Source organism: Lates calcarifer, linkage group LG11, assembly GCF_001640805.2.
Source record: "Lates calcarifer isolate ASB-BC8 linkage group LG11, TLL_Latcal_v3, whole genome shotgun sequence".
NCBI classification, from domain to species: Eukaryota; Metazoa; Chordata; class Actinopteri; family Centropomidae; genus Lates; species Lates calcarifer.
The window spans coordinates 10,576,304-10,588,475 of NC_066843.1; the positions used below are offsets into that span (position 1 = coordinate 10,576,304).

Below are 12,172 nucleotides of genomic sequence, written 5' to 3' on the forward strand. Positions count from 1 at the left end.
TATCATGTTGTTTTACACAGATGGCAAGCACAACATCACATTAACCTTAGGATGTAATGAGCAGGAGTGAGACAAAGTCAGGAGGAGCGAGAGAAATTGAGAGACTGTGACAAAAAGATCGTGAGATGAAAGGAATGAGTGAAAGTGCAAGCTGACGACTGCCTTAGACGACTGGAGCTGGCTGATGTTTTGTATCATTATGGCATTTCTGTATTGCTGTTTCCGTTCTCATTACATTATGATGTGTCAGGGTGATTGAAACAGATAGTTGAGAAAGAATGTGCAAAGAAGTGCCGAGTTGTGAGGTCTGGATTTGACAGCTCTGTTTGTCCCAGTTTCCCAGTAAAATGACAGTCTCCTCACTGTCACCTGCTCTCTCCACCTATCTCTCCATGTTGCTGTGGTCTTTTTCATCTCTGTGTCACAGGTTGCCTCTCTTTCTTCCTCTCTATCTCTCTCTGTCCCTCCCTGAAGCGGCAGCAATTTCTGCTCTCTGCTCAGGGCATTCGGTAATCACTCTGCTCCCAGCTGCTCCAGGTCTCTGTTTTTCATTCCCCTTTCTCTAGTTTTGCAGAAAATAAAATATAAAAAAAAAAAAAATATGGAGCTGTTATGAAGTCAGTGGAATAGTGGCTTAACAGTGACACAAAACAAGATCTGTTTTCTTAAAAAGTATGTCTTTTATCTGCATTTGCTCCTGGTGGCCAATGCGTGAATCAGCGTGAACAAGCAATTTCCTGAATTGATTGCTCTCCATTACTGACTTAGCACAACCAAACTAAATAAGCCACTAATGAAACACAGCTAATTTTATTCTTACATTTAAATGATCATAAATGCCATGAAAAAGACTGAACTAGGGCTTCAACTAATGATTATTTTCATTATCAATTAAGCTGTTTGTTTTCTTAAATGAGCATTAAAGTTGAAGCAGATGTTGCACCTTCTCACCCTCTCTGTTTGTTGTTTTGGTTGACCAACAATCTGAAAAGATTGAAGACAGAAATGCAAGAAACCCTCGCAACTGGGAGAACATTTTTCGTGAAAAATGATTAATAATGATCAAACTAGTTGCTGATAGGTTTTCTGTTAATCAACAAACCATTTCAGCTCTTCACTGAACATAGTTATAGCTGGAGGATAAAAATCCTACATTGAGTAGAAAAATGAAAACAGACTGTCCAGATCTCCTGACTCAAATCTCTGGTTTTTAATGAATGAAATGTGTGTGCGAGTTGTGTGTCTGTTGACTGTAACGCTGTGCTGAAAATTGATCAATATATTCTTGCCTGACCACATTCATCAGTTTCCAGTGCAAACAGAAGCAAATTCAGTGGATCTGCCAATATTTTGTTGTGTGATTGGACCAAGAAAAATCTGCTTTATCTGCTCTTTATCTTTTGCCTGTGTGGTGTTTCTGTATTGCAGTGTGAAAGTGCCACCCCTAGCAACACTTGCCTGTCTGGAGTCTTGTCTCTTTGAGACATCTTTGTTTATTTCTGACTGCACAGTAGCAATGCAGTGAACCAGCAAGTAGAAAGGCCTTAAATATACTGAAATATTGCTGAAAGAATGTGTTTTAGATACTGTCACTGCACCAAAATATGTGGTGGTGAATAATACCACTATCAACTCAATCCCCACTGTGCTATTAGACACACTAATGCACTCGAATAAAGGAATAAACACACAGTGCCAGCAGGTGGACACAGATCAGCTATTGTTAGTTCTGCACATAAACTGTGCACTGGCTACTGGCTACCTTTGCATAGACGGTTATCCCATTGCCCTTGTCTCACATATTAACAAGCCTTCTGTGGTTGTATTGCGTATTTATGCTAATGTGTTAATCAATCTACAATCAATAATTCATCACCTCCAGAGTGTTAAGCAGTTGAAACAACAGCCAGCCAGAGGCATCCTGTCTCCCCTTTGATGTCTTTATTTCTCGTTTTTCATTATCTGATAGGAGAGTACATGGTTAAGCCTTCTTCTCTCTGCATGTTCAGGCCCGCACATATTAATATTTCATAGCTTTCACTTCATACCAAGGCAGGCAGATGTCCAGACAGCCTGCACTCAGGACTAGAACATGTCCACTGTACTTTCTCTGAGGTTTATTCTGTTATATTATCTGACCTGGTTAAGAACCCACATGATGCTTGATGTTAGACAGGGTGTTTGGAGAGGTTTGTCAGCCCCTCTTCATGTGATCATTGGTGAGGTAAAAGAATAACAGATGCTCTCAGATGATCTTGTTTGCCTCGCCTTAAGCTACAGTAGTAGTTGCATTTGTTTTCCTACAGATTCAAATAATTTGCCTAAGAAGGACAACGTTGTTTTATTTTTTAACCACTGAATACATTTTTCTCTCCCTCTATTTGTCCCTCTCTCCATGCGTATCCCTCTACTAATCTCCGTCTCTCCTCTTGTTTTTACAGGAAGAATGCAAGCAAATCATGGCACGTCAGAAATCTAACAGCCAATCAGATTCACATGATGATGAGGTTTCTCCCCCACCACCCAACCCGGTTGTCAAGGCCCGGCGCCGCAGGGGAGGGGTCAGCGCCGAGGTCTACACCGAGGAGGACGCTGTCAGCTACGTACGCAAGGTCAGCCTTGGAAGACGAATGCATAAGCAAACATCTGTGCACAGATAAACACGGGCATATCCAGTGCATGCACATACTTAAATATACAAACATGTTTGCACTCTGATACATACATTCAGTACATACCATCTACTATAACACAGATGAATTCATATGTTGCTGTTTATTGTTTGTTTGCGCACTTAAGCCACTGTCATAAAAATAAACCACAAAATAGATGAAAATGCAACATTTTAAAATATAATCTACTTTGAACAAACACATTACGCAGACACAGCTGTTGTTCTGCTAACGCCCACCTAAGAGCATGAATGTAAACACATTCACTGGAACATCGTGACAGTGAGAAGGGAGATAAGCTCTGTAAATTTATGACAGCAGTTAATGAACAGACTTGGACACTCCAGTGAATTTATTTGCAGCAAAATACACGGTTTGTGAGTCAGCAGCTGAACTGATGTTCGGCACAGATGCTGAGATAGGACTCTGTGATATTAGATTGACTGTGATAGACTCCCCCTCAAGTTTTTGTAGATAGTTGACAGTGTCATCATGAAATGGATGTGCTGAACAGAGCAACTGTTTTTATTCAAGCCTCTTTTACTTTGCCACAACTGAGCTGAATGACCCATGTTTTATGGTACAATCAGTATATCTACACCAACCAACAGTCCATAAACCAAAGATCATATCAAAATCAAATCAAATGTTTGGCATTTTTTTCTTGAAAAGTGACCTAAACTATTAATACTATAATATTTTTTCATTCATCAAATTTATTAATTGACTAATTTTGCAGCTTCTACTGTGTTACTCACAAAATTTAAGTTACAGGTTAAGAACTGAATATGAGAATATGTCATATACATACATATTAAAATATGATTTGAAGCCTAGTTACATGTGTACATGGCCAAGAAATTGTCTTTCTACAGGGGAAATATAGCTGGAAAAATTGGGTCTCTCTAATCCCTTACCCTGATTTTGGAATCATTGCTTTCTCATATGCATGCTCTTTATAAATCATGTTATTGTAGGACGCTGTGCATACTGTGTACACATACTGTATGACACAAAATCTGAAAGTAGATTAATTACTTTGATTTACTTTGCATCTCTGGTTTGTGAGGCAGTAGAGTGACCTCATGTTTTCTCATTGTGGACGGCAAGGCTGTTAGAGTTATCAGTCTTGCAACCTGTTGTGTTCATTCCATAATTTAATGGCGCTATAGGAAAGGGTGCTCTCTTGCCAGAGACTATAACTCACCTTTACACGTACACACACACACACACACGCCCTCATACAAACACACACGCCCCTAGTTGCTATATCATTACCGTGCTCATTCAATTGTAATTAACTTGACACGCCATTAATTGCTGGGTAATGACATAATGGCATGAACCCCCGTCACCACGCTGTAATCACATGGCCACTGAAGCATGCAGTGTGTGTGTGTGTTTGTGAGAGAGAGTGTGTGTGTGTGTGTGTGTGTGTGTGTGTCAGTGTGTGCAACATGCATTTGTGTTTATGGCTCTAAGATCTCTACCAGACGCTGCAGTCATGTGTCATGGCAACAAGCCTGCCGCCCCCCCCAGCCTCATACTCTTCGCTGTTCCTTGCTGTCTCACGGACTGCCACACGCACAAACATCCCCACGCACACGCAACAGCTCACACATGCAGCAGCTCATGCGCTGCCACATCAGCAGCATGTGGAAAAAGAAATTAATTCACATGCTTATCCAACACAACAGACCATTAGAGAAAAGTGAATTAGAATTGAATTAGGACATTAAAGCACATTATTGCTTCAGTATGAGAAAGGATTTCTTTCTTTCTTGCCATTGATGTACATTGAGATCACACACACACACACACATGCGCGCATATGCTGGCATCTTCCCACATCATCAATTCCATTAATGACTCCACCGTGAAAATCAGCAGCTGTTTTAAACGAACATAATCAATTAGCTAACCCTGCTCATCTGATTAAAAAAGCTTTGCTGTAAAGTGCTGTGAGTCTTAACAAATTGTGAGGCCTGTCAGTCAGGCCTGGAGATCACATTAACAGAATGAGTTCTAGGGCTGGCATCAGATTGATGGGAACTAGTGTGGACACCCTCTTGACGAGGTGGGAACAAAATGGACATTGAGTCAGATATTTCCTCCAACTTTAAAGAGCTCTCGTCACAGTAAATATGGAACTTTCATGCATGTATCACAGCTAACATCATACTGCATGTAATGCTGTTAAAGAAAAATAAATGGATTTTGAACATGGAGGCAAATAAGCTTGTCACTGACCTGACTTCACTTTTAGTTTTCTTACTTTACTATTGAAAACACATGTAATTTGTCAACTGAATTTGACTGGCTTCCTCTCATAAGTGCTTGTAGGCGGAGTTGTTGAATCACTAGAAATCCATCTTTTCCCATGTGGCTTTACCACATCTTTTTTCCCCCAGCTGGCTAGAGACTAAAGATATCTTAACATTACCATGACAAGTCTAAAAGCACACACTCTGAAACTTGATTTTGAGTGATTCAAAAGCTGGTTGCAAGCTGGTAACAAGCAGAGTGCCCTGACATATAATGATCCCCAGGGTGACAGTGCTGGAGCTGGATCTTGTGGAGGATGATTAGGGTGCTGACCTAAAATCTGAATCAGAAAATTACTTTTACCACTGAGCCCCTCTGAGCATCTGTGCCCTCCTCCAAGTCAGTTTCCAGGCCAGACCAGCCTCTTTCTCTATCTGTCCACTGAGTAGCCAGGCCTAAGCAGTGCACAGGGATAAAAAAAAAAAAAAGGTACTTTTTTTATTTTACATGTGATGTGGTTGTGTGTGTATTTGTGTGCATGTTGTGCACAGTGGTGCGTGGTCGTCTTCATGTGGAGACATCTGTTGGTTTAACATAATTACAGCCTACCCCCCTCCTCTCCACCACCACCAGAGACAAAACACATGCACATACATATACACTCCTATTTGTCTCTCAGTTATTCTGCAGTAAGAAGGGTTTAGTTTAGTCTTCATACTCTTCTTCCTCTAGGATGCCTCTTTATAAATACAGACTTCTGTGGCTTTGTTGTGGCTACAGACTACACCATTCCCTCACACACACACACACACACACACACACAGCAGTCTGGGACATGAAAATGCATGTTTTATGAATGAGTTCAGGCCTCTTGTGAATTTTTAAGGGCTGTATGACATTTTGAGTGTAATCCCTGAACAGATGGGCTTTCCCAAAAATACACAGACACATGTGTGGGATATTCCTTTCAGAGTTTGCCAATACACCGCTCTTTAATTACTCAATTTAGTTTGCTTTTGAAGTCAGGGCTATTATGTGTTTATGCTGGTTTGTTTCATGTGTCCACCTGCACAGTGTTATTGCAGTCTACTTTACTGTAATGGATATCGCTTCTTTGTCTACACAGGTGATCCCAAAGGACTACAAGACCATGACCGCCTTGGCCAAGGCCATCTCCAAGAATGTGCTGTTTGCTCACCTGGATGACAATGAGAGAAGGTACAGACCTTCTGTGACCCCAATTACTTCTTTAATAGGTTTGCACAACATCCACTGTGATGCCAGCAATCCAAGTTTGTGACTGAACAATGAATGCTTGTTTGTAAGCTGATAAAACCTTGAACACGCCATTGTTCCAGATGAGTGTATTGCCCTTGTGGCCACTGTGTGCCAGTGTTGCCTGCTTTGGGAGCATATCTAGTCTGTGGAGACACCGACAGACAGAGAGGAGGGGTTAACATCGACAGATGTGGCAAAGGAGGAGGGGGATGCAATGAAGGGTTGGTAAGGGGCAACTGGCTGTGTCTGTGTGTGTTGGATTTCCTTGTGTTGTTAGTTGTTATGGTAAACTATGTGTGTATGTTGTGTCTTCAGATTATGGGTGGTGGTACACCGAATCATTGCTCAGAAATCAACGATTCTCCATAGTCATTTTAGAGAGAGAGCGATGCCAGTTTCCTTCTATCCCTCCCTTCATCTTGCCATCTGCTCCCATTCATTGTTCTTTCACATTCCTCCTCTCTTCAGCTATCCTCCCTCCATCCTTCCATCTGTCCCAGATCTACACTGATGGCCGGGCCTGGCTCTGACAGGGAAGGGGGTGTTGTGGGAAAGGCTCTCAGGTGGCTGGAGGTCCCGCCCGCCAGCCGGAATTGTGTTTCATTGGCGGGGAGAATCCATTATGCCCCATGGAGAGGAAAACACCGGAGCTTTCCTGCTGGCTAAAGTCTCCACGGACCAAACCCAAAACACACTCTTTCCAGTCTTTCGTCAGCTGACAATTTACCGTGCTCCCTTGGCACAGGCACGCAGGCCTCTGATTGCATGTCAGTGCCTCTGAAGCAGCCCTGCACAGAGTGCAACATGTGATAGATCCGGACAGTCTGAAAAACCATGTACTTGGGTGGCTGATGTGGCAGATTAGGGTTACACCACAAAAAATATGTGGCAGTGGACCATAAACCATCAGGTTTTAATGTACCCGAGGCCTTTTGGCATGCTAAGCTATGTAATGTTGGTGTCGTCAGCCCATGAAACCATGCATGATGTAGAATTTATTCGACTGGCTGTCATGTTTGCTGTCTCGCTACACACAGCTAGCATCTACCATTAACGCTGTGCACACAGCAGGAATTCGTTGTTGTGGGATTTGTGGGTGAACATGCAGCTAGCAGTGCTGAAGGCTCTTAGCTAGTGAAAACCTCGTCTGATTTGCTAGATTGTACAGCGACATGGCAGCTAGTTGGCTTTGCCTTCTTTCTCTAACTCTCTGTTGCTCTCTCAGTCTCCCTCCCTCTCCTCTGTTCTTCCTCACTCTTCCCTTCCAGCTGATGATGCTGGATGGCCGGGTGCTTGGCTGGCTGGTGGCTTGGTCGCACTGCGGTTATGTTGCGGTTGTCGCGTCTGGAGCCCCTACAGACAGAAGTATATTGATGTATGGCAAATGTGGTCCATTAATGAAAAACTGCACACAGCAGCCATGACTTAGTTGCAGTAGAGTACACTTCATGCTCTTGTTGGTAAGGTTTGGCATAAAACTTAGCCTACTCTTCCTCAAACATATTGATGTGTACATATTAATGTACATATTGATTATATACTATATATGCATGTTACTACTGGCAACACAACAGAAAGGCAGAGCTCAGTTCTAAAGTAATCATTTTTGCCTGTTGATGCCTTCTGTCATTGGCATTGATGAAGTCATGGTAGGAAGTACATTGGCTTCTTTAGATGTGTCAGAACTGTCAAGGACTGACGCACATTAGCAGATGGAGTCTGACTGCCTGATCCTCTCTCTCTGTATCTCACTCCTCCTCTCTTTCTTGCTCCTCTCTCGTTCTGCAAACAGCTGCCCATTTGCGTTATCAGATGTTCTTGCACATGTGGTCTCATTGGGTGAAGAGGTAGTGACAGTTGACCATTGCTCCTTGACATCAAGGGGATGGGTCAATGCATGCATTGTGAGATGATAGATCGTTACATGCAAAACTGTTTCTGACTAGTTTCTCTTGACTGCTAGTTGGCATTGGACTGTATGTTTATTTTTATTTTTTTTATTTAGTTCAATAATTGGTTTGGATCATTCATAAAAAGTCTATTTTTGTTTGAGGGCTATGTGTGTCAGACAGAAAGAAAAAAAGAATAGAATGATAGCTGTGTGTGCGTATCAAGGAAACATTATGTGTGATTAGTCACTCACCAGTTATGTAAGCTGAACACCACACGATTTGTTCCCCCATTAGCACTATATTATGCTATCATCCCCTTCAGTAATGAGCACAATCGAAAACAATGAAGCCCTCTTTGTTTCCCTTTCTCTCTTCAGTGCTCTCTTTCTCCTCTCATCACTTTTTCTTTGTAGCCCTCTTTCTTTCCTTGTTGCCTTATTCTCTCTCACCCCGTCTCTCGTTCATAATCTATCTCATCTTCTTAAGTTACTTATCTGCCTCCCTATATATATATATATATATATACATATATAGCTGTGTGTATATGTATATATATACACATATACATACACACACACACACACACACATATATATATATATATATATATATATATAGTATTCATACATCATGCCTGTCCTTGACTTGTCCTAAGATGGTATATAGTATTAAATGGATTTGTGTATATTGTATGTGTGTTACTTTACTTTTGTACTTTTTATCAATATACAAACAACTGGCACTGCAGGACTGAGAGGGTTCCAGTGATTTCCTGGTTAGCTTACTTAAATCCCCATTACAGCCCTAGAGAATGGACCCAGTCCTTGTTACCTGCCTGATACATATCAGTTAAAGTCTGTGTATGTAGATAAGACAGACAACTGCTTTTTAGTAAGTAATAAAATGAGATTTGATTTTTCTGTTTAAGCCACTCCCAGCACAGCAGGCAAGCAAACATAATCTATATACACACGTGCATACAAGTACTACTATCACTACAAAGGAGGACAGGGATTACATTATCATGAATGAGAAACACACACACACACACACACACACACCACACACACACACACACATTCTCAAGTATGTATGTCAGACTTTGTTCCCAGTGCGTCTGTTCCAGCTGGGAGCGTGGAGTCTTTGATTAACACACCATTCCATATGTCAAACTTTATGGCCTCAAAGTTTCTGAGCTCCACCAGCCGTGTGTGTGTGTGTGTGTGTGTGTGTGTGTTTGTGCGTGTCTGTGTGTAGTTTGTCTTTCCTCAGTTGCCTGGAAGTGAAAGCTTAACACATTTTGCCTTCCAGATTTCAACGAAGACCTGTTTTTGTTATTAAAAGGCAGTTTTTTCAAAAGCTTGACAAGCTGAGGAGATTACAGGAATAAAGATGTCAAAGCACATACTTTTCTCATACTGATATTATTTAGGTTTATCCATCAAGAAACACATACATATAGCTCTCATGCATTACACTAGTTTACATACAGTGCAAAGTTAGGAATATTTTGCTTTGCCGATAAAAGAGGTCATGGTTTGTGGGAAATAACAATGAGGGAGTGAACACAGACTGTACCATCAGGGGACAGTATCTCTGTGTGTTTATCTCCTCGACCTTGGCTGGACTCTTAACTGACGTCTGAACCTTTGCCATGGTGTGGCTCCCAGCGGGCCACTGGGTGGACCTCCCTATTCTCCACCCATTAGTTGCTATAATGACCTCATTATGATATGCCCACACAAACAGACACACAAGCACACAAGATAAGCTGGGAACAGGTGTTTGATTTCATATTGTGCTGAGCCTGGGCTGCTAACACCCAAAATCAGCCTGCAACCACCTGTCTCAATACTGTAACCGTACAGCAGTTGTTATCATATCGACTGAAACTATTATCTCATCTTACCATCTGGATGTCTGATTATTCTGTTTTGGTTTCAGCACTTAGATGATAGTTTTCAGATTAAAGGCTTTGATAAAAAAAATACATGGATTGATAACAGAAAGAATCAGGTCACATTCTTTTCCATCAATTAAGATAATCTGGCCTCAGCCTAGTTGTCAAGTTTACAGGTTTTTGTGTGTATATGCATGTGCACATGTGCATGCACACACAGTCTATTTGTCCAGGTGCACGCTCAGATGAGATTTGCCAGCCAATCTCCCCACAACTTCCGCCTGTTAAATGCCCATTGAGAACCAGTCTTTTAATGTGGTCAACAGTCGCGCTATCGCCTGTTTAAACACACATTCTTTCAGTTCCTACTGTAATAGTGTTTCTTATCTAACTTCCCACCGAAGTGATACGAAAATGAGACTTCTGATAACACTAGGCCTGTTTTTGTCAGGTTTTGTGCACACCTGGATAAATGACCTTGATGATCTCCCACTTTTGTATGTATAAGTGCGACAGTGGAGAGAAGGCAGGAAGGAACAGACACAGGAGCAATTCTTTGAGGTCACATTCAGTGAAAGATTAATTACAGGAAAAAAGGCCTCTGGGAAATCTAGTGCATTTATTCTTCCCTTGACACAAACAAAACACTCATAAATAGACATATATATATATATGTACACTCATCAGGTTGTATTCTCCTATCTGCCTGCATTAGTCTAATGCCCTCATACCACAAACACTCTCCTGGGGACAGTACAGACACGAGAAGCCCTGCTCTCTGTGTAACCACATAAATAGTCTGGCAGGCATGGGGAAACCCTGTTTATCCCATTCCTTGAGCTGTCTTTCTGACTTTGCAGCGTTCTACAATAACATTGCCATCTGGTAAGAGGAGTTGTTAAATCTTTTCAGATCAGGGCCCAATTGTAAATCAAGCAAAAACAGGACTTCTTCTTTGATATGTAGAGAACCTCAAAAACCAGAAAATAAACCAATTGCCAAACCAATAAAAGATTTGCAGTTAAATTGTTTCAGCTAAGGATTCAATGGGGTAAAGGGATTGCAAAGAGGTGGTGCTTACCTCATCCCGCCTGCTTTAATCCTCTAATTAACAAGCAGAGTAATGAGTTGATGAAGTGACCAATTAGTTGACCTCTGACCCCTAAACTCTGACCTCTACACCTTCCCCACTAGCCCCTGCCGACGGACAAGGAACATCTTTAGTGTACTGGCGCTCTTTTTGTCTGTGCGGTGGTGCTTGAAGAGGTGCAAAAAACAATAATAAATAAATCAGCGAGTGACAGAACACTTAAATAAACAAACAGCAGCGAAGGGAAAGACACTGAAACTGCTCAAGAGAGATCTGTGTCGTCTCACGTTTCAGCAGAAGTTTATTTAAGGCCCATGCGAAGGAACAAGACAACAAAGAGGACGGAGGGTGAGATAGTGTGCTGTGTAGCCATATCAGATAAACACAGCTCTCATCATCATATCTGATAGCTCACTCATTTGAATCAGGCTCCATATCAATAGGCTCAAGCTCTGTGCTCCGGTGAATGGGTTCATATTTGAAACTGATACCCTGTTTCTAAAATGAACAGCACAGGCAGCATGGATTTTGGTCAAATGTGGCAAAATGCAGCCACACACTACCTGCAGTGCATCAACATCTACGTAGACACACTGACACTCAGAGTGTGTTGTTACCATATAGCAGCCCCTAGGGGGTGTTTTTGCCACACATAGATAATACAGATATTAACTCACTTGAGTCATTCCTTCTGCTACACAGACACACATGTCCTAGTACTAGAAACAAGATATATGCATGTACATACAAAAAAGTATATAGTATTCCCAAGATTATTGTGTCCCTGTGGGCATATGCACTTGCAGGCTTGTTTTAGGTGACCCCCTGCAGTTTGTCCTTCCTGGCAGCATATTGAGCAGGGGAAACAGGATGTGGTGGTACTGAATAGCAGAGTGAATGGCTGCTGCTGAGTCTTCTCCCACCCAAATCTCTCTTCTTGTGATCTTAGAATGACTATTGAGGAGTAGTCTCTGTAGTGTTTGTGTGTGTGTATGTGTTGGCTTTACAGTTATTTGTGTGCCTTTTCCCATCATTGAGAGGACCTGTTTCTCTGTGTGTTCAGGTGGAAGAATTG

General features: G+C 41.8%; 1 protein-coding gene across 3 annotated transcripts in view; it reads left to right on the top strand.

Moving 5' to 3' along the window:
* prkar1b (protein kinase, cAMP-dependent, regulatory, type I, beta) overlaps window positions 1–12,172 on the top strand; it is a 60,713-nt gene that overhangs the window by 12,534 nt on the left and 36,007 nt on the right. For all 3 annotated transcript variants that reach the window (XM_018680855.2, XM_018680854.2, XM_018680856.2), the window contains 2 exons: window positions 2,442–2,612; window positions 6,064–6,155. In XM_018680855.2, coding sequence (XP_018536371.1) covers window positions 2,442–2,612; window positions 6,064–6,155 — 263 coding nt within the window. The remainder of the gene's footprint in view (window positions 1–2,441; window positions 2,613–6,063; window positions 6,156–12,172) is intronic.